Source organism: Sparus aurata, chromosome 11, assembly GCF_900880675.1.
Source record: "Sparus aurata chromosome 11, fSpaAur1.1, whole genome shotgun sequence".
NCBI lineage: Eukaryota > Metazoa > Chordata > Actinopteri > Spariformes > Sparidae > Sparus > Sparus aurata.
The window spans coordinates 4,113,685-4,136,353 of NC_044197.1; the positions used below are offsets into that span (position 1 = coordinate 4,113,685).

The window sequence follows — 22,669 nt, forward strand, 5'->3', positions numbered from 1 at the left end:
TTCTTCTGGCCAAACAAACTTAATCAACCGTATCTCTTTGTTTTCCATGACTGGATATTCATAAACATAAACTGACCTTAAAGAACACAATTTCATACTGCTTTACTTTGTTTATATGTGGCGGACCCTGCCACCCTTCTAGCTTCAAACAGCGTTTTAACTTATGGAAAAAATACATACACATTTCTGAGTTCTGAGTGAATTTGTTTTCCAAAGCTAAATAGTGCACCTTTGACTTTTGGGCATTTTTTTAATTTTATTTTTATTATTCAGAGTTAAATGTCTTGCTGCTGATTACTAAATAAATAAATAAATAAATACATACATAAATCATCTTATTTTTGAATGAATAGTCCAAATTAAATTAAACACATTTAATCAGTGAGTAATAGTTAGAAGTCACATTGCATCTAATTTCCATGCATTGACACTTCATTTTAAAATAAGATTTATTTAGTTGATAAGTAGCGGTTTTATATTAAAACTTGTATTCAATTCCCATTAAATTATATTTTATTTAAGATTTAAACGTATTGAATCGATCACTGTTAGTTATCAGTTAATTTGTGTAACATCCACCCCTCATATGCAGTTTGAGGACAGGTTGTGCCTGAGAGACAGTGCTCGGGGAAAATATCTGATTGGTCGGATTAAGGTCGTCGCACTTTACTGACGTCATCACTCCCCGCACGGTGGTTCGGTCCCGGCGACAGACGCACACGTGTGGTTGTTGTAAACGTCTCTCCATGGCAGGCTCGGTTTCTCAGGAGCTCGAGGATTTGTTGAATCCTTTACCGAAGTTCGCTGATCCAGAGGACGGTGATGAAGATGAGGCCACTAAAGCGAGAGTGATCGAAGGATTCGATGAAGAGGAAGAGGAAGATGGGGTCGGCACCAGTGCTCTGCGGAAGCACAACACAGTCCTGCTGTCAGAGACGGACAGACGGTACGTGGGGAAGAAGGTCTCTCGGAAACAGCTGCTGATGGAGATTGAGGGATCTGATGAGGAGGATGATGATGATGATGATGATGAGGAGGAGGAGGATGAGGAGGAGGAGGATGGTAGCATGGAAGGTGAAGAAGAGGCAGATGATGATGAAAAAGATATAGAAGATGATGATGAGAAGGAGCTGGAGGGCAGTGATGCAGAGCTAGATGGTGAGCTGCTGTCCAAGATGAAGGGCGCTGACCTGACCTTTCCTCAGGGAGTGGACTTCCGCAAGCTGACAGACGGCATGGACGACCTGGGAGTGAGTGAGGATGACGATGACGATGATGAAGGGGAGGACAGTGAAGGCAGCGATGAAGATGAGGGCTCTGATGATGATGATGATGACGACGAGATGGAAGCCGATGAGGAAACCGTCCGCACGTTCTCTCAAGACAAAGTAGACGAGGAGGTGGAGAAAGGGAAGTCCGTGAAGAACCAGCTGGCCCTGTACGACCAGCTGCTGGAGGGTCGGATCAAAATCCAGAAAGCCCTGATGACCGCCAACCAGCTCCCACAGCCGCAGACCTTCCCAGAGTTCAAGAGGAGGGGTGGCGCCGAGCTGGCGGGGGAGCTGAAGAACGCCCACAAAGCTCTGAAGGCTCTCCAGCGATCCCTGCTGGAGCTGCACGATCAGCTGCTGTGCCAGAACCCGGACACGAGGACCATCGCTCTGGGAGCGGCGCCGGACGAGGACGAGGAGATAAACAGCGACGAGAATGGGGAGGAAGATCTGTCGGCGAAGGAGGTCAGAGCGCCCAAACGAAAGCTGGAGATGGCAGAGTATCCGGACTTCATGGCCAAACGGTTCGCTGCCTTCCAGCCGTATCGAGACGCCACGCTGCAGAAGTGGCACGACAAAACCAGACTGACGATGGGGAAAGGCAACAAGGGCTTCGGAGCGTTTGACAGAAACATACTGACACAGGTGGAGCAGGTTCTGATGGACAACGAGAGGCTGGTGCGTCGAACCCAGACCAGGCGCTCAGAGTTCCGAGTCCTGGGGAAGAAGGAAGCTCCGGCTGTCGTCTCCGAGTCCTTCGCGGACGGAGAGGAGGCGGGACAGCAGCTGAAGGCAAACGCACACCTGAAGGATCTCGACGAGGACATATTCGACGACGACGACTTCTACCACCAGCTCCTCAGAGAGCTGATCGAGCGCAAGACGAGCGCGTCGGACCCCAACGACCAGGTGGCCATGGGCAGGCAGTGGCTGGCCATCCAGAAGCTGCGCAGCAAGATCAAGAAGAAGGTGGACACCAAAGCCAGCAAGGGCCGCAAAGTCCGGTTCCAGATCCACAGCAAGCTGGTCAACTTCATGGCGCCCGTCGACCACAGCTCCATGAGCGACGAGGCCCGCAGCGAACTGTACCGCGGCCTCTTCGGTCAGAGCTCCGGCGTCAGGGAGTGATGTGATGGTGGCGTCACGTAAACATAGTGCCTTTTTTTTTTTTTTTTTTTTTTATCCCTCACGCCCAGGAGTGTCGTCAGGCTGCCGCTCGGGTGGGACGAGCTCTCCAGACAGTTACGGCGCTCTGACCTGACAGGATGTGGACTCACTGGGCGCCTGTCGCTCCTGTTTATACCGAGCGTCATTGTCAGTATGTGTCGTTTGTTAATGACCAATCTGTGATGAAGTATGAGTGTTTCCACCAAAACAGAGTGCAGAGTGTTATTTTCACGTGTGAGCTCTCTATAAGCTGTGTCCCAGTTCCCGAGAAAATAGTAGCTGCAGACGGTAAACTGTTTGTGGAGGAGATACACAATCAATCAATATGTTACCGCTTTATAATACCAGGGAATGATGGTACTTGCACCGTGAAACGACGACTTAAAGGAACAGTTCATCCGATAATAAAAAAAAGTCAGTCATTATCTCTTTACCCCTCGTGCTGATGGAAAGGCAGGTGAAGAGTCAGAGTTCACAAAACATTTCTGGACCACGGAAGCAGATGGGGACAGAAAACAAACGTGAAATGGCTCCATGCAACTTGTCTGGCGTAATCCACTTCTCTAGAAGCCGAGAGATGGCAAACAGATTAGAGAAGGCATTATTTACACCCCCCCCGGTCTGTAAAGCACACCCCATCTGAAGCTCGACAGCGTAAGGAGACGTTTCAGTTTGGGATCTCGGGGCTTCATGAGACGAGGATTACGCGAGACGAGCTGCAGGGAGTCGTTCTGTTCATTCTTTCAGGTCGTGTCTTTTACACTTTTAAACAAGTCCCCATCTACTTCAGTTGTTCAGGAGAACAATGCTTCAGTGAGGAGATAATGACCGATCGTTACTTAATTTGGGGCGAACCGTTCCTTTAAGTCGTAATTTCACGACGCAAGAACTGCGTCACTCACTGTGTTTATTTTTCCAGTTAGCAGCTCCTTCATTTCCTCTGTGCATTGTAGGAGAATGGCGTCCATCAACAGCACATAGAAAAATCAAGGCTTCTCTCTCTCATCAGTGCGCACACTGACATTTTGATAACTTTTATTTCCCCACGTTTCCAGTGTGAACACACTTCAGTACAACCTGCAGTCCTGTTTAGAATCGGCCTGTTGTGTTGTGGATGTGGGACATCACATGCACTGTCGGCTCCATTAGCCCTCTGCAGCCCTGAGTGCTACTACATCACTCCACAGTACGTGTAAACTTTAAAGCAAGTGTGATGCAGAACCTTTTCTACAAATCAAATAAAAACAGAACATTGATTGGATGATGACTGAACCAGGAATGCATATAGATGTGTATTTCTTTCTTCAAATCAAATTGCAAGAAGCGACAGATGTGTGAACTCAAACCAAACAAAGAGTACCTGAGAAATTTATCTTCAGAAAAAAAATGTACACATGAACAAAACTCCATGAAAACACTTACAGAACACGTTTACATTTGGGGGTTTTTTGTCTTTGTACTTCAGGACATTCTCAAAAGCATTTTAACACTTTTTTTTGTCAGTGTGAAGGTTCAACTTCTTTAAATGAAACCTGCATACATGTGCATCCAAAAGATTCAAGTTTCTGGGAATCAAACACAAAAAATTAAAATAATACTTTGTGGTAATTCAGTTTCAACAAAAGGCCAAATTAACTGCTCTCACCTCAAATGAGTTAATGTCAGTTATCACATGAACATAAACAACTTTGACACAATTCGTCCACAGAGACGGTACAGATCGTTATCTTTGGTGATGTCGTCTAACATCGGACAGATTGAGGTGGGGATCGGTTGTCTAGTTTGACTAATAACTAATTCAGATCGGTGGAGTCACACAAGACAAAGCGAGTGGATGCCGGGGCAAACGTGACACAAACGTCAGAATGGAGCTTGAAATAAAAGATGGAGTGGAGTTGCATTGATAAAGGTTAGTCGTCTCGTCAGACGGGGCCCTTTTAACTGTGGTGTGATGGGCTAAGGCCTTGCCATTCACAGCGTGTAGCTACACTGCATTTATTGGATTTATACGGTTAAAGGCTCGTCAAGTGTTTTTATTTTTTTTTTTTAGACACCATAGCTGCTTTTTTAGCTCGTCTCTCCTCCTCAGTGCTGTTGTAAAGGCAAGCAGCAGTTTGAAAATGAAACTACGAGTGAGCCCCGGTGTATTTCTCCCTGTTCAATCTCATACAGTACATAAGCGAAAAGAGGAAAATATTAACTGAACAGCTTTAAACCAGCTCCACAAACGACTGGTTCCCCCTCCTTATTAACTTCTTCAGTCCGAGCAGAATCCCATCAAAAGTCGGCCTTTTGATTTTCCTGCCTCGTTAGCAGCCGTGTATTCAGCGCGACCAGGCGAGCCCGCCGTCCTCTCGTCAGGGCGGCACTGAGCTCAGTGAGGCCGACTGCTGGACTCCATGTTCGGCTGCTTCTTCGTCGTCCCGTAACCGTTGAACCATCCGTTCAGCCGTTTGGTCAAACCGCCCGTTAGGATATCCTGGATGTGTTGAACTATGAGATTAATGGCAACTGTAGTGAGAGACAAAGAGACTGTGTGGTTAGTGCTAAAAAAAAAAAAGGATATACATGACATCTCTTCAAAGACGTGGACTTCACCACATGAGCTTTTGTTTTTATTTATTTTTTATATTCTGCTCCTTCAGTTGTTCAGGAGAACGATGCAACGTTTTGCTGTGAAGATTCAAAAATGTTTCGGACTACGAAACGTCACTCGATCTCTCATCAGGATGAGGATGAGCAGACAGTGACCAAATACTCTTTTTTAGTTGATTCTTTAAAAACTCTTCCAACCATATGTATGAAAAAAATATTCCATCTGCTGCATGATTTAAAAAAAAAAAAGAAAAAAGGACCTATTTTCCAGCAGCACTTCTTTTTCCTGACCCAAACAAAGATGGAAGGAAGACATAACATTTTCTTGCTCCGTTTGTGAAGCGTGAACCCAAATAAAAAACCTTTCACAGTCTGATAACAAAATGATGCAATAATATGTTGCAAGTGTTTTACAAATAGAGCAACAACATAGATTTTTCGCAACTATAAATATTTTTTTTCATTCCCCCACAGCAGACAAAATTACGGAAGAGGATTAGGGCCACATGTGAATTTTTTGTTTTAGTTCTGACTTTAAAGTCAGAATTCTGACTTTATTCTCAGAATTCTGACTTTTTTCTCAGAATTCTGACTTTATTCTCAGAATTCTGACTTTTTTCTCAGAATTCAGACTTTTTTCTCAGAATTCGGACTTTAATCCCAGAATTCAGACTTTAATCTCAGAATTCGGACTTTAAAGTCAGAACTAAAAAAAAAATGTGGCCCTAATCCTCTTCCGTACAAAATCTCTCCTCAACCAGACGGTGTCGGTGGCAACTTTTGGTCCGACGGTCTACCAACTTTGGTCCAGACAGAAATATTTTTAAAAGCTTTCACACATTCATTGTCGTCAAAGAGGGAATCCTGCTGAATCTGTTAATCCTCTGACTTTTCACCGGGCGCTGTCATCAGGTCAAAATGTGTTTTATGACAAAATACCTGCAAAACTCTTGCGACATTTCCATCTGCCTCTGTGGAACTTCGTGTGCCACTTAGCAAATACTAGCATGCTAAACTGAGGTAGCCTTGATCAACATAGTTAGCATCATCACTGTGAGCATGTTAGCATTTAGCTCAAATGCCACGTTCGAGTCAATCGTCGATCGGAAGGTACTCGCTGCACAGCTTGAGAAGTCAACAAGAAAAATGATACCGCTTTAGCAGGAGTACACACACACGTACACCCTCGGCAGGACAGCCTCCACTGAGTAAACCAAACAGAGGAGGGAAAACAACATGAGGTAACAAACGGCATTAAAAAAGGAGGCTAAATTAGACTACAGTGGTTGGCGGGGACATCGAACGTCATCACGGCAAACATGGAGAATCACGCGACGGATACAAAATGCTGCAACTCTGACTTTAAAACTTGTAGTTTTATCAGTTTATGGATCTGGATCAGAGCAGGTGTCCTGCTTCAACATGCTCAGCGACAGCATCTACAGATCGGTTTTCTCTTCAGCAGTTTGTTTTGGACAGTTTAAAAGACAATTTCTCAAATCAACAGACAAAATCTGTTTTGGTCCCCCAGCAGGAGGCTCTGGCTTCCTCAGTTTGGAGAGAACAATTCCCAGCTTGAGGACAACAACAAACACAGCTGTGTCCTCCATGATAACGCTGTTTAGACTACCGTTCAATGTTTGCTTTCAATTTCTTCAACACCGTCTCACAGGTACATCGAGTCTCCAAACTGCAAAAGCATAAATACTCACCAAGGTTGTCGGCTCCTCTCGGTATGATCACGTCTGCGTATTTCTTCGTCTAAACAGCGGCGATAAAAAAGGAGAAAAGATTTGGCGATGAGTCAACGCTCAGGGACACGAGCATGCAAACTGATCCGAGTGGTGTCACTTGTAGGAAAAGCACTTACCGGCAGACAGAACTCCTCAAACGCAGGCTTGACAAAAGTAATATACTGTGCTAGGACGCTTTCCAAGTCCCGTCCACGTTCACTTATGTCACGCAGCACTGCAGGAAAATGACACCAGGGTTCACACGCATCAAAGCACAATGTGTCACTTTTAAAGCTGCATTTGGACCAGCCCTGCTTTCAATCTATGGGCTAAGCTAAGCTAAGCTAGCCACCTGCTGGCAGTAGCTTCAGATTTACCCTTCAGACATTAGTGCTATCCATCTTCTCAAAAAGGTCTGTCCTCAAAAATGCCAGACCGCCCTTGTATGTTTGCGATGTGTCTAGTCATGCTTGTGCGTCTCACCTCTTCGGGAGAGTCGTGTATCTGCGTCGGTGTCCACAAACAGCTTCATTTGGAAAAGGTCGCGGATCTCCTGAGAATAGAACATCAGGATGCCCTCGAAGAGCACCACGTCAGCAGGGTACACCGTCACAGACTCCTCCTTCCTAACGACATTCGATATGAAAAACAGAACTTAAAGCGGGCACATGTTACATTTTAATGACGAGCAGCCATTGTGGTCACAACTGACTCAGTAATGTTATTTTAGATCTGTGTTATGTTCAATGACATTAGCCGCCTTAAAAGGAAACAACTGACTTCGATGGGGGATTTGTTAAAAAGCCCAGAAAAACAACCAAAAGAAAAAAAAAACACTAAATTATTAGACTATAAAACTTCATCCGACTCTCCATCAGCATTTTAAGGTGAAATATTCCTTTAAAGGGATATTCCGGTGTAAGATTAATCCATGGTCTAAATCACCGTGAAACTGTGTTAGACTCCCTCTCGAGAGATCAAGTTAGCAGACCGCTAATTTACGGAGTTTTATCAACCTCAGAAACGACCGCACGACAACAATACACTGCAGTAAATGGATCCAAATATAAACCGCCACCAAAAAGCCACAAATAATGCTCAGAACAGCACCAAACTTCAGCAACAGTACAAATAGGGTCTCAGCACATAGTCCGGGGCATCTAACCTCCGCTAGCTTAGCTAGGGAAGCTATTGGGAAGCTAAAAACAGATTTCAACTCTCCTCCATCAGCTTCCGGGCTTGGGGAAGTCCCGACGCGACGATTACCGAGTGCGGTTAGAAATGCTCAATTCCGTTCTTTTCCCTGTCCGCTCTCGATAATAACTGTTATAAACTGGCAGGTAAGACACATATGAACTTTGATTGCTTTTCCATGGAGTCATAATCATACATTTTCATCCATGAGCCACGGAACTCTACTGCACTCGGTAATCGACTCGTCGGGACTTCCCGTCAACAGGAAGCTGCTGCAGAAGAGTGGTAAATTTAGTCAGCTTTTCAGTAGAAATCCAGCTAAGCTAGCGGAGGTTAGATGCCCCGGACTATGTGCTGAGACTCTATTTGTACTGTTGCTGAAGTTTGGTGCTGTTCTGAGCATTATTTGTGGCTTTCTGGTGGCGGTTTATATTTGGATCCATTTACTGCAGTGTATTGTTGTCGGGGGTCGTTTCTGAGGTTGATAAAACTCCGTAAATTAGCGGTCTACTAACTTGATGGATTAAATTTACATTGGAATATCCCTTTAAGTGTTGACATTGTTTCATTGTTCCAGTACTTTTGCATGTTTTAGTCCGTTTACTACGATTTACATGTACTTTGTATTCCTGATGATCATGTTCCAGAGCTTTTCCTGCCATGTAGCCAGCCATCGGTTTCCATTAAGCTATGAAAATCAATTTGCATAAAAAAAAAGGTAGCGTAATTAATCCCACACAGTGGACATTATGTCTGCTTTTAAAAGTTAATGTTGCTGCAGCATCACGAGGCACTGCAGACGTTTTTTTAATAGAGCGTGGACTGAAACATGCAAAGACACGCCTTTAATGTCGCCTGTGCGTTCACCTGGAATGGGAAACAAAGTCGTAAACGGGGATGTGCACCGTTTTCCCCTCCTTGATGTCCCACAGAGTTGCGATTATGAGGTCGTTGTCAAATGCATCTGTGCAGAAAGGAAAGAGCAAAGATCAGTTCAGATCTCATCAGGCAAACCCCACACCAAGTTCCTCACGCAGCAGGTTTTGAGGCCTGCAGACTTTACGTACCCGGGTGGTCAAAGTTGAACTGGCCCTTGAGCGCCTTGGCCTTCTGCTCCGGCGTGAGGACCCTGTAGAAGCAGTCCTGGCTGAGGATGGCCACCTGCCGCTGGTGGTGGTCGATCTCGTTCTGGCCCAGCAGCTCCATGATCTTGCTGCACACTGACGACTTCAGACGCACAAGAAGAAACAGAAGAAGACGAAAACAACAAGCGGTGTGATAAAATTCTTTGCTCCTCTCTGTTCAAGACAAACGGTATTAAAAAGGTCAGTATTCAAAGCTGTGAACTTGGATTTGTAACTGAACCCAGCAGAAAGAGGCGTTCACGAACAGTCACATGCATGTTTACTCCCTGTTCAGATAAAGTGTGAGAGAACAGGTGGTGTTGTGAGCAGTTACTCCTGTGGGAACAAAGTGAGTAGTACCAGGAAGTCAAAACCCACAAAAACAACCGTCTGCTGAACCACAGCCTAACTTCTGTTGATGTAATCACCTGTAACACCGACCTTACGATCACCTGCATGACCAATGGAGGAAAAGATTTAACCACCTTCCTCTAGGTTTAAACTTATCGAGGTTTTATTTTTCTAAATGTCACACACTGCAGCCTGGAGGCGGGACTGCTCGATAACCAAATTTGTCACAAGAAATAAAAAGAATAAAAACAGACTTTGATTTCGCCCCGGGGGCTGCGCATCCTGACAACAACCTTTACCCTGCAGAGAGAAAAACCTAAAACGAATGCGCCGGATTTCTGATCTGACGACACTTTTTTGATGCCCTGTGAAAAACCTGCGAAAACGCTGCAGAACAGAGGGCGATGATGCAGATGTCTCGGTCTCTCGTGGCGCTGATGCCAGTGAGGTAGCCTGAGAAACGAGGTGAAATGGAAATCAAGAGTGACACGCAGGCAGACAGCTGTTACATCAGCTGTGTGTCACAAAAAACACAAATCCACACATTCTTCCTCTGAATATTGTATATTTATAAATACATCCTCTGTTGACAGCATCACACCTTCATATAAAAGCCAGATTCTGATTAGTTGGGGAGTTCATTGAGCTTTAAAAGATCTGTAAATGTGTTTTTTTTTTATGTGTGTCTGGTTTTCAGCATGAGTTTAAAGCAGACCCTGTGCAGCTGATGCTGATTAACTGACGTCTCACTGCCAGCCTTTATGTCCACTGAACATAAATAATAGTGACATGTTAATATGGATACATGAAGTCCTTCAGTTTAAATGTACCTTGAAGAGGCTTTCAGGGACATTGCACATGTTATCCTGCTTTAGTATGCAGCACAGAGCGGCCTACACCACAATCAAGCAACACAGTCAGTCTGACTAATCAAACTGAGATAAATAAGATACCGTTGACCGACAGAAGAATAAAACACGTCATCCACTGAATTTCCTTTAAAAAGAAAACACACACACACACATTATATCCATATGTGTCGACTAATACAACAAAACGCCAGGAAATAAAAAAAAAAAAAATCATTTGATATTATTTTTAATATAGACACCAACCTTTCCGCTGGCTGTCCCTCCAGCCACGCCGATGAGGAACGGCTGCCGGTCATGGCTCTCATTTTCGGCTTGGTCACCTGGCTTTGTCTCGCTGTCGGCCGGCATGCTTCATCTGCAGCGCGGCGCGGCCCTCTGACACACCGGGGCTGTCTGCACTGTGTGTGCGCTCCTCCCATCTGATGATGGTGCTGCTGCTGCTGCTGCTGCTGCTGAGGAGGAGGAGGACGATGATGATGATGATGATGATGACAAAGCTTCTTTTTTTGTATTTTTTAAAATAAACTTTAGGTGAACTTCATGGCTTACATTATAAGACAAAATACTGATAACATGTTTGTTAAATTTGCATTTCAAGAGCGGAATTAGCTCAGATTTTGTTGTCGTTTAAAAAAATGAAATAAGAAAGACAAAACTAGAAATACATCAGAATCTCACTTTTAAAGTTTTTGTACAAATTAAACAAGATGTCACATGTAAATTATTGAGTTTAAGAGATTTTTATTCGGTGGATTTTGCATTTGGACAAGCCATGCTTTCAATGTATGAGCTAAGCTAAGCTAAGCTAACCACCTGCTGGCTACTGCTTAATTTTGGTTATAACTATGAGGTACAATTTTTACTTTTATTTTGAAAAGGCTACTAGCTAAAACAACGGATTAGCTTTGCTTTTCTGAGATAAAAATATATATACCAAGATATTATTCATATATATTTTTATATATATATACCTCATGTCTGCACTATGAGATAGTGATATTTTTTTATCCCATAAAATACTGGTAACGTGTTTGTTCATTGACCAGAACTAGCCTAGTTTTCTTTGTATTTAAAAAAAAAGTAATTATTTTTCAGACCACCAAATTTGTTCTCCTCATTTTATTTTAGATATTGAATAAGGAGGACAAAAGTAGTAATGCGGAATATAATAAAACACAATACTCGACCTCACAACTCAATCTCGGCATGTAAAAAAGCATCTCTACGACGCAGTGTTAATTATATTAAAATCAGTCGTTTTTTAATGGGACACTTGTATTGTGCCGTATGAGTGTCCCAACTTCCTGCTGAGGCCGGCGGTGAACCGGAAGTAGTTCCCACACCCCCTCACGAATGCTGACCTAGCCTTATGAGGCTGAGAGTGAACCGTGTAATGTGCTCGGGATTTAATCTCTAACACGAATTAATTATTGTTTTGTCACTGCGGTTCGGGTCAACGGGACACGACCACCATGAGCACCATGTTCGCTGATACGATTCTGATTGTGTTCATTTCCGTTTGTACAGCGCTGTTAGCCGAAGGTGAGTGAAATCCTGCTGACAGGCTGCTCGATCAAGAAGGTGTTTTACTATCGGCTAAGAAAGTCATTTTTACGATTTATTGTCACACTTTTCTGGATTACATTGCTGAGAAACCCTGTCATGTTAATATTGTAATGTTTATTAAATGTTCATTTTGATGCTGTCGAGTATGGGCAGTTAGATTGATAGCGAGTGAAATTAGCCAACCAAGCTAATGCTTGCTAATGTCATTCAGAGCAAGAAATACAACTTCCGGTTAAAATAATAACACAATTAAAGTCTTAATGCAGGTATAAATAATGCTTTGTTCATCCCCTGTGGGAAAAATCTTCGTCTGCATTGAGCCAATTTAATTAGAGGAGAAAAGTTGTATTCATTATTTTATTTATTAAGACGTTTAATTGTTCGAATAAGTTGATATGACTTTGTTAGTTGGCATTTAGACTCTCCTTCTTATTGATTTAAGCTTCCAAAACTGGCCTTGACACCCAGTTTTGTTGTGTTATGTTGTTTTGAAACTCACTCAACTTTTGTAATCCTCCCCCTGCTTGAGATTCAGCTTTAGTGGGGAACTACAAGACCTTTAGCTCAGTGGCTGAGTAAAACTCCTTAATGCAGGAATTCCAGTATAACAAAATGTCTTTTATTTTTTAAATTAGCTAAATGTCATGTGCATTTGATGTTTCAAGAAAACAGACTGTGAATTCAGTGCAGCTTAACGTCTGACTGAGGAAACTGCTTTATGATCAATGTTAACAAATAAACAGCCCCGCTCAAGGATGTTGGTGTTGCTCCTGGAGTGAGTGATATGTACACAGTGAATGTAATTGCATAATCTCGAGTAAATCTGAACGTATTTATCAGTGTGAAAAGTGCTGTTTACTGATCTAATAAGGTCCTGAGAAAAAATAAATCAGACAAATGTATATAATCTCACAATATGCAGTATGTTGTCATAGTAGCACTGGTCCAGAAGTTTAATCACATTTACAAACAAACCTCTTCTTTCCTGTCTCTGCTCAGGTATTACCTGGGTTTTAGTGTATCGCACTGAAAAGTACAAGAGGCTAAAGGCTGAAGTGGAAAAACAAAGCAAAAAACGTAAGCGGCTCATGCGTGAACCTCGACCAGTGTTTCCAATCTTTCTCTTTGAACTGTTTAATTCATTGTGTGTTTTCTTTTTATCATATCAGTTGAGAAGAAAAAGGAAACCATCACAGAATCTGCAGGACGTCAACAGAAGAAGAAAATTGGTAAGAAGCTCGACACACTCGTGAACAGACCTCCTCCTCACACGGGACACTGTTCACTGATCAGTGATTTATGCCTCTGAATGTATTACAGAAAGACAAGAGGAGAAACTGAAGAACAACAACAGAGACTTGTCGATGGTGAGAGACATTTTGTTTGAGCCGAGAGATGAGTCTGTTTATATACTCTCATATGAAATGAGATATTAACAGGCGTAACTAAACCTTTACATCATTGATATAAAAAAGTACTGTGATGTCCCACCCTGTCAGTCAAATGTGATCAAATTTCATGTTTAATCCTATTTGTTTGTAGGTGCGCATGAAGTCCATGTTCGCCATCGGCTTCTGCTTTACAGCTTTGATGGGCATGTTCAACTCCATGTAAGTTCACGTCATGTTTTTCACCTTTTCATTAAAAGTCAAACTACATGAAAGAAAAAAGGAGAAAAGGTCGAGTGTTGATGACTTTAAATCTGTGTTGGTCACTGAAAAAGCAATACAAAATGTATATTTGTATGTGTTGTTGTCTCTTTTGTTCAGCTTTGATGGAAGAGTAGTTGCCAAGCTGCCGTTCGTGCCGCTGTCCTACATCCAGGGGCTGTCCCACCGCAACCTGCTGGGCGAGGATTTTACAGACTGCTCCTTTATCTTCCTCTACATCCTCTGCACCATGTCCATCAGACAGGTAACCTCGACACTTGCGACAACTTGACATCCGGAGTGGGTTGATGCCTTTTACTGTAGATCACTGGACAGATGCATGGCTTGGGAATCAGGGTGTTTTTGAGAGCCAACACTACAGTTTGTCGGCATGCTAATTTGCAAATATGTTCACACAATGAGAATGTTGATGGAAAAGTGGCTGAAGTTTCTGGAGCCTCACAGCAAAACAGCATTTCAGCATTCTCCTACACAACTGCAGTAGCTGGGGACTTGATTTAAAATGTACAAAAGGAAAAAGATAATGGTTCCATACGGCTCGTCCGGTGTAATCCAAGTCTAAGAAGCACTGAGTTCCCAAATTGACTTAAACATACATTAGTTACAGCCTTTTTAAAGCCAAATCCTCGTTCTAGATGTTAAGCTAAAAGCCTTAGCAAACATCTGCAATACTACGGACTACAAAACTTCACCCAACTTTCCATCGGCCTGGTGCTGAGTAGATAAAAACTGAGGGAGTAAATACTTACACATTGCACCTTTAATCACATCATTAATATACCCAGTCGTTCACAGGCCTTCTGTTCTTTAGGTAGAGACTAATTCTGTCTTCTTCAAAAAAGATATTTTTCCTGTTTCGAAACCAAAAAGTGTTTTGTGTCTTCGCTCCAGAACATCCAGAAGATGCTCGGTCTCGCACCCTCCAGAGCTGCAACAAAACAGGCTGGAGGCTTCCTGGGACCTCCACCGCAAGCAGCTAAATTTTCCTAATCATCATCATCACACCGGCTCAACATTGCTGTTCCTGCGCTGCCACCGTGTGCAGTCACGGCTGCCTCATCAGAGCACAGACACAACTGCTCGCGCAGAACTGGAGCCACGTATTCTCTATCGCAGCTACACTACCCCGTGTTCGATTTCTCATTCATGTTTTGTTTATTTAACTTTTAGAAATAAGACGAATAATTTGTTCTCAATTACGTTGATTACCAAAGGATACAAATGCATACCTTGTATTCAGTACATGCCGCGCATTGTTTTGGGATTTTAATGATTTAATTGGCAGTAAGATCTGATCCTTTCATCAGTATTATTGTACGTATCCTCATTTCTTACATATTAATAAAGTTTTATGGTAATATTTTGTTGTGATTTTCATTCTTTTAAGGAATTGAATTAGTTTTGTCCCTTTCTTCCCCCAAAAAACAAACCAACAGGGATATTCCAACCACATGCAGCCTTTCATCTTTGGCTCAGACCCCTCACTAGAATTTTTTCTTTTACAACTCTGACTTCCTGGAGCTTCGTGGACATCACTCACGCTCAGTGATGTCAGCGTGATTTCAGATTTCGAGGTGAGATTTCTCCACATTGCTGCAGTGGAATGTAACCTGTACCTGTGATAGAGGAAGACATCAGGAAGAAGATGGAATGATAATGATGAACTAACCTATGAAGGAATTCGTTTGGTGAAAGGTCAAAGTCAGAATAACGTATAGCTCTTTACACAGAAAGTCAAAATACAAGAACAAGTAGTTTATTTCTGGATTTCATGCATGATAGGAGATGATATTTGGAGTTACCGACCACAACAACTATTAACAACCATTAATAAAATAAAATAAATAGAATAGAATTTTTTTTTCATTGTAGGCTCAGCTGACAATGAAATCACAGGTGCATCTCAATTCAGTGCAATACAAAACGACATCACAAAAAAACATACGAGAATGTCACAATAATAAAATATATATGTATCTAAATCTAGGGTTTAGTGAGAATCTGGAGTTCAGAATAAATATATATCTAAATACATAAATAAATAAAATATGTATTGTACTAATGGTGTGCAAAATATGTAGCGGTGTTGAATGTAGTTTTAGTGCTTTTTGATGTTAAGTGTGCGGATGGACTTTAAAAAACTGTCTCTGTATCTGTTGGTAAGTATTTTGATGAACCTTAGAAAAGCCCCCTAAGAAAACATGAGAAACAAACAAAGCAGACTCCCAATTGAGTGTTTTATTGTGAAATCTCAACAAACAGGTACAGTAGGAATAATTGGGTATCACTGCTGGTAGTGAATTTGACTGAAGTCTCACGATCAGACCCATGAAATATGCAATACTTTTACAGTAATTAATCCCGGGAATAAACTGAAGGTATCACAAAGGTATCCTTCCTGATTTCAAAGTTGTTTCCATGAGTGGTCCAACATTCATATACTACTGAACCGAGCACTTCCTAGACTACTTGCATGAATAATATGAAGTACTCTTATCGTGTACTTTTCGCGTAATCCTGTGTCAAAATCCTTAACATTGAACAATAGCACATATATTTCAACCAACTCTGATGTGGAATAAAGAAGTTATTTTCCATAAATAGTCCAAGATTCATACACTACTGAACTTAGTACTTGCATGAATAATATGGAGTACTCTTACTGTGTACTTTTCGAGTAATAACTGTAATGTAGTTTATTTTAGACTCTAAATAATTTAATAATGCTGATATTTATTGTACAATCAGTTAAATGCTTCATTACTATTTTACGCGACACTTGTGGTCTCTCTGTGTGAGAGAGAGGGACAAAATGGCCGACAGCCATGGACATTAGACTGACCCTGAATGTATGGTTTTAGATTGACTTAAGAAAACTGGTAGTGTTTGCTCTCCTCTTGACATTAAGTTTAGAATTTAACACGGGAGCTTCTGATGGTCAGTGGCGCTCTTGTGTTTGAAGTCTATACAGCCGAGAGTGTGTATACACATTTCCTACTGATCTGATAGAAAACATTTGACAACACCAGGCTTGTAAAATAGGTTTCACTCATTTAATGCTACATCACAGATGGACAGAAACCAAAGCAGTATATTTTGTTGAGGATGATCAGGCGTCTCACAGTCTGAAGACAGAAGCTACTTCAGTTGTTACTTCCGGTTCTTAAAGTCTTTTTCAGTATTCTTTGAGCTCTGAGCAGACACCTCACCTCTCACCTCTGTCACTGATGCTCTGTGGATGGATGGATCACCCGCTGCAGAGCCTTCCTGTCCTCGTCACCTGCAAGATGAGAAAGAAGAGCAGTGGTAGTTTCACGTCTCTTTGTGCTGGTTTGTGGGGATTTTGTGGAAGTTTTTAGTGAATTTGTGGACGTTTTTAGTGTATTTGTGGAGGTTTTGAGTGCGTTTGTGGAGGTTTTGTGTGTTTTTGTGGAGGTTTGAGTATATTTGTGGAGATTTAGTGCATATTTGTGGAGATTTTGTGTATTATTGTGTGTCATTGTGGAGAATTTTTTTTCTGAATTTATGGAGGTTTTGTGTGTTTTTGTGGAGGTTTTGAGTGCGTTTGTGGAGGTTTTTTCTCTGAATTTGTGGAGGTTTTGTGTGCTTTTGTGGAGGTTTTGTGTGTATATGTGGAAGTTTTGTGTATTTGTGAAGGTTTTGTGTGTATTTGTGGAAGTTTTGTGTGTGTTTGTGGAGGTTTGAGTATATTTGTGGAGATTTTGTGCATATTTGTGGAGATTTTGGTGTGTCATTGTGGAGAATTTGTGGAGGTTTTTTTCTGAATTTGTGGAGGTTTTTGTGTATTTGTGGAGGTTTTTGTGTATTTGTGGAGGTTTTGTGTGTTTTTGTGGAGGTTTTGAGTGCGTTTGTGGAGGTTTTGTGTGTTTTTGTGGAGGTTTTGTGTGCATTAGTGTGAGGTTTGTGGAGGTTTTGTGTGTTTTTGTGGAGGTTTGTGTGCATTTGTGGAGGTTTCGCGTGTTTTTGTGGAGGTTTTGTGTGCATTAGTGTGAGGTTTTTTCTTAAATTGTGGAGGTTTTTGTGTATTTGTGGAGGTTTTGTGTGTCATCGTGGAGGTTTTGAATAACATGGATCATTGTGTTCCAAAGCCATGTTGTGGTGTGAAACTATAAGTCCTAGCATTCATGTGGATGTCTCTTTGACAAACACCAGTCACCCAAACACAGCTGCAGACCGAGTACACCCCCTCATGGCAGCAGCACTCCTAGATGGCAGTGCCCCCCCAGCAGCATAATGTGCCTGCAACGACCCGAACGACCCGAGGAACATGGGAAAGAGCTCAAGGTGTCAACCTGGCCTCCAGATTCCCCAGATCTCAATCCAACTGAGCTTCCACTGGATGCAGTCTGAGCCAAGAACGATCCACGGGGGCCCCAACATGGATGGGAGTTAGTTCTGACGCATCCCACAGATGCTCAATTGGATTGGTATCTGGAGAATGAGGAGGCCAGTTTGACACCTTGGGTTCTTTGCCATGAGGGGGTGTGGTTGGGTGGGTGGTGTTTGTCAAAGAGGCTCCACAGAAATGACAGAAGTCAAAGTTTCCCAGCAAAACATTTGATTGTAACAAGATGATCAATGCTCATTTCACTTGTCAGCTGTTTTAATATTGTGGCTGAACAGTGGAGATATACATGTTAAATTAAATATGATTATATCATTTATATTATATATAAATGAGATCAAATAAATGCAGGCGTTCTAAACAGACAGACTGTTTATATTTCCTCTCAGTGAACAAAAAACATTTAAAATACTACTCAATTTAAAGACTAGTGTCCTAACAGAGACATTTTAGTGGCTTCTGCCAATACAAACTGTCAGTATTCAGCGACCTGTGAATAAGACTCAACTATCTTCTAGAATCATTTACTGATCCTAAAGTATTAATGAACAGCAACTGACAAATCTCACACTTTTTGCTTTTAAGTTTTGCACCTCCATTGCACTGACCTTGTTGGACCAGGTGTCTCTCCTCTCCAGGTCTGATCACCATACAGGTCAGAGCTGTTCCACCTGAAGCTGAAGACAAGTCCCACTGTTCACCTGGAGAGAGGAGGAAGAACTTTAATATAACATGATGACTACATGCATATGTGTGTTTGCGTGTGTGGTGTGTATATCTATTCTGATTGTTACACGAAAAAAGAAGATGTAATCAGATTACAGACACATCCAGCAAAAAGGGGATTTGTTTTTTCTTCTTTTTTTTTTACAATCTGTTTATTGAGTTTAACATAATAAAAACCAATAGTTCTCCATACGATAGTAATTACGGATAGAAACGTACCACAAAACCGGTACCACCCCTCATCCCCACAAAAAGGGGGTTTCATACAGAATTACCATTTCATAATAAAGAATGATATAGGAGTCTGTAACCATGTGCATATCATCACTTCAGGAGTCTCGCATCACTCTGCACTGTAAAATCTACTATAATCTGATTTGAAAAAATGTGCTTTTTAAAGGTAAACCAAATGTATTGAGTCCTGAGAACATTTAGTCCTTTATGGCACTGAGTAATATGATTTTAAAGTCAATCTTTTGACACACAGGAAGTCAATGCAATGATTAAATAACACATTAAACCAGAACTGAGACAAACACACTGAATACATTCTGTGCAGGCTACAATGAGGCTGCATATTGTGTGTAAAAACTACTTTAGCTGCTCAAAATGACCTTCTAGATGCTGACATACTAGAATGCTGAGACATTTTTAAACACAACACATGGAGCCTGTTAGCTAACTGTGCTGTACTCTGATATTCAGCTGTAAAGATGCTAACATTACACAGCACCATAATGGCGTCATGCAAACACTCTCCAACAGACACACACGTTAGCTAACATGCAAACCTGACTGCAAAAACACGACGATGAAATGACTAAGACGTCTTTATAAGCTTGTTATAGTGTGAGTACAAGATTAATGTGTCCTTTCTCGTTAATAAAGGCAGCTAAGCCGCTGCGAACGTGTTTCCAAACTGTGCAGTGCATCTCCAACAACTTAATAGTCAGCTAGCTAACAGCGATCATAACCACTCACTTTAACTGACCAGCAAACATTAGCTTACCAGACTTCATGACGTTATAAAGAATACATTTCAGAAATGTTTCATGCCGATTTTACCAAAACTACAGACCTGTTTTGAGATAGCGACCTACATTTAACTAACTGTGCATTATTTATGTAATAAACACGGCAGAGATAAAAAACGACCAAAAGCACAATGGAGGTTTGGAGCACTGAGCAAAACATAACGTCCATCGCGGATTTAATTGGATGTAATAAAAGGATTATGTTCGAGCCGAATTGACATCAACACTTAACAGTTAAATGAGACGTCTTCAGCTTCCTGTTCAAAGTTATTTCAGAAACATTTGAGGCAAAGACAAATCTCACCGACATGAGAGGGAGGCTGGCTTCCTTTTAACCCGCACATACATAGAACTTAAAGGCTTAGACAACGCATGAAGGTAGTTACTATGTGGCGCTCGCTGATATATGAAGGAACATCACCTGGGCTTGTTACCTGAGATCAGTAAATAATAACTGATATATATATACCCCCCACACAGACATGAATACACCTGTATTGAGCAGGTAACTGTACACATAAAGCAGATTCATACAAAACAGTTTACTGACCATGTTTGTGTCCTCAGAGAAGAGCTGCTCCGACCAGAGAGAAAATCAGTCAGCATTAATATAGGCATATACAGTTTTGGAGGGAAATACACTAACTTCGCGCGGGAAACGAGTGAGACCGCCCCTTTTGGCGAGCACCTCCTCCATTCGTCAGAAAATCTGTGGGCGGGACTTATTTGTGGTTTACTTTGATCCAACCAGAAAATCCAATGATCAATTAAGTGTGTTTAGCTTAGTTGGCAGAGCCTCCTGTGAGCAGAGGGTTTATCTTTGCCCTTGGGTTTGAATCCAATAAAATCCCCCCCCCCCCCCCCCAAAAAAAGGGAAAATCTAACTGATAAACAATTGTTACTATGATTCACAAAGGTCTTTTTTATTGATGTTTCATTTCTCTGGACTTTATTTGTTATTATTCCAATAATAACAGAATGTAATCAGATTATATTACTTTAATATTGTAATCTGGTGAATTCAGGTAATCTGGACACCTCAGCTCAAGTGTTATTGATTTCTGTTCTGTACTTTTGACATATAATGAATGAAGTTAAAAGTGAATGAAACCATAGTAACGCTGTAATACCTGAATAACTGCTTACGTATCCCTTTAACTCATGAACAAATTTGAGCTTTTAATAATTAATTTATGGTTTTGCTTTGTTTTTGGTCCCCCCCCTTTTTTTTTTTTTTTCTTTAAGTTTTCTTTCTTACATGTCTGTACTTCACATTAATCCCCCCCCTCCCTTTTTTTATTATTATTTATTATTTTGTTTTTATTTATTCTTTCTTTCACAGTGTGGGTTTTTGTTGCTGTTGTGGTTGTTTGTCTGTTCACCATGTTCTGTGTAGTATAAGGCACTTTCATGCTTTTGTACAAAGCTTTTCCTGTTTATATTGAAAAAGTAATAAAGATATGTTAAAAAAAAAAGAAGAAATAAATGTGACCTGTCAATGATGTTTAAAAAAAAAAAAAAAAAAAATGTGAATGAAATCACATGAATTCATGGGGGTGATGTCACAGAAAGAGACGGGGCACTTGTACATATTATATATATAGGAATCTATTTCTTTCTTTTTTATCATATTATTTATTTTGTACTATTATTATTGTTTATTGTTAAATTGAACTGTCCTTAGGATGCTGTGGCACACAAATATCCCCATTTGCAAGACCAATAAAGGAGTTCTGATTCTTATTCTGATTCATAGTCAGTCACGATCCATGGGAATTGCATGAGGAAGTCAGTGATGTAATATTATGATAAGTCATAAATACATACATTTATGACTTATAATAAATATATAATAAGAATAATATTTTCTCGCATTATGTTTGTGTTGGGATCGGTACATAGTTCTGATATCAGAGCGGCCTATATTGCACTAACAAAGCAAAGTGCATCAACCCTAATGTCCAGTAGATGGCGCCTGCTTGACACAGTCCCCCCAGGTTTGACTACTCCCATCTCCCATTGTCTGAGAGCGCACCTGAATGCATCGTCAGTTCCGCAATGACCGGATGAACGGAGAAAATAAGAGCAACTGCGTGATCATAATGAAACCTTTACTTTGAAATCCGGAAGGATACCTTCGTGATACCTGCGGTTTATTACCGGGAATGATTAACTACAGTAGAAGTATCGTATGTTTCATGGGTCTGATTGTGAGACTGGCCCAAATTCACTACCAGCAGCTCTTGTTAGTGTTAATGTTCTGAAAGGTGTTCTGAAAAAAACAAAGGTGCGGCGGATTTGACCAAGCAAACGCGAACCACTCGCAGTGGTTGAGGGGCATTACATATGGATAGATATTTACATGTTTTTAATAAATTAGCATCTGCAATGACTATTGAAAAACATTTAGCCTCTACCTGTTTAAAACATCACGCTTCATGCCGAGAAATCAGCAGTTTGTCGTAAAGCAGCAACGGAAGAATGTATTTTGTGTGAAGACCGCTCTACGGACTACAAATCGGGTGTCCCACAAAAAATACGTCACCAACTGACATGGGAAAGGGCGGCATTTGGTGTGTGACGTCACCTACGCGACTTGTAGTCTTTCTGGTTACGGATTCTTCTAAATTTTATTTTACAATAGTTTTACAACAAACTGCAAACTGCTGATTTCTCGGCGTGAAACATGATGTTTTAAACAGGTAGAGGTCATATTTTTTTCTCATTGCACAATTCAATCGGATCATGAAATAAAACTTTGACTCCCGTTCACTTACATGCAGCCTTTTCCGAGTTAAGGTCCCATAGTGACCGTTACTTCCTGCCTCCGCTTAGGCTAAAATGCTAACGCTACTGTCGCGTAGGATATCTCTCTCTCTCTTCACTCACAGACATCACTTTCCAACAGAATTTGTCCTTTCTCCAGTTTCGCCGGGGTGGACTAACTTTGGGGGTGATTCCGTGAGGGCAGGGCTTGACCGTCCAGCCGGCGGCGGGAGG

The 22,669-nt window shown here is 41.5% G+C and overlaps 3 protein-coding genes across 4 annotated transcripts; 2 read left to right on the forward strand and 1 right to left on the reverse strand.

The window, feature by feature from the left end:
* The first annotated feature begins 677 nt into the window (after positions 1 to 677).
* aatf (apoptosis antagonizing transcription factor) lies at positions 678 to 3,699 on the forward strand. 2 transcript variants are annotated; one of them, XM_030433072.1, is made up of 2 exons: positions 678 to 1,029; positions 1,090 to 3,699. In XM_030433072.1, the coding sequence occupies exons 1-2, from the start codon at positions 747 to 749 to the stop codon at positions 2,397 to 2,399; spliced, it is 1,593 nt and encodes a 530-aa protein (XP_030288932.1). In that variant the 5' UTR covers positions 678 to 746; the 3' UTR covers positions 2,400 to 3,699. The 2 variants fall into 2 exon arrangements, with proteins under 2 accessions (XP_030288932.1, XP_030288931.1); XM_030433071.1 differs by having other exon boundaries at positions 678 to 3,699.
* Positions 3,700 to 3,790: 91 nt separating this feature from the next.
* On the reverse strand, positions 3,791 to 10,757 carry uck2a (uridine-cytidine kinase 2a). Its single transcript, XM_030433074.1, has 7 exons — positions 10,551 to 10,757; positions 9,028 to 9,187; positions 8,828 to 8,924; positions 7,250 to 7,392; positions 6,904 to 7,001; positions 6,746 to 6,794; positions 3,791 to 4,949 (listed from the first exon to the last, which is right to left on the reverse strand). Exons 1-7 carry the CDS (start codon positions 10,653 to 10,655, stop codon positions 4,813 to 4,815), a joined length of 789 nt encoding a protein of 262 aa, XP_030288934.1. The 5' UTR covers positions 10,656 to 10,757; the 3' UTR covers positions 3,791 to 4,812.
* Positions 10,758 to 11,614: 857 nt separating this feature from the next.
* Positions 11,615 to 14,903, forward strand: tmco1 (transmembrane and coiled-coil domains 1). Its single transcript, XM_030433075.1, has 7 exons — positions 11,615 to 11,849; positions 12,873 to 12,950; positions 13,043 to 13,102; positions 13,194 to 13,240; positions 13,416 to 13,483; positions 13,643 to 13,787; positions 14,435 to 14,903. The coding sequence occupies exons 1-7, from the start codon at positions 11,780 to 11,782 to the stop codon at positions 14,531 to 14,533; spliced, it is 567 nt and encodes a 188-aa protein (XP_030288935.1). The 5' UTR covers positions 11,615 to 11,779; the 3' UTR covers positions 14,534 to 14,903.
* Positions 14,904 to 22,669: the final 7,766 nt, after the last annotated feature.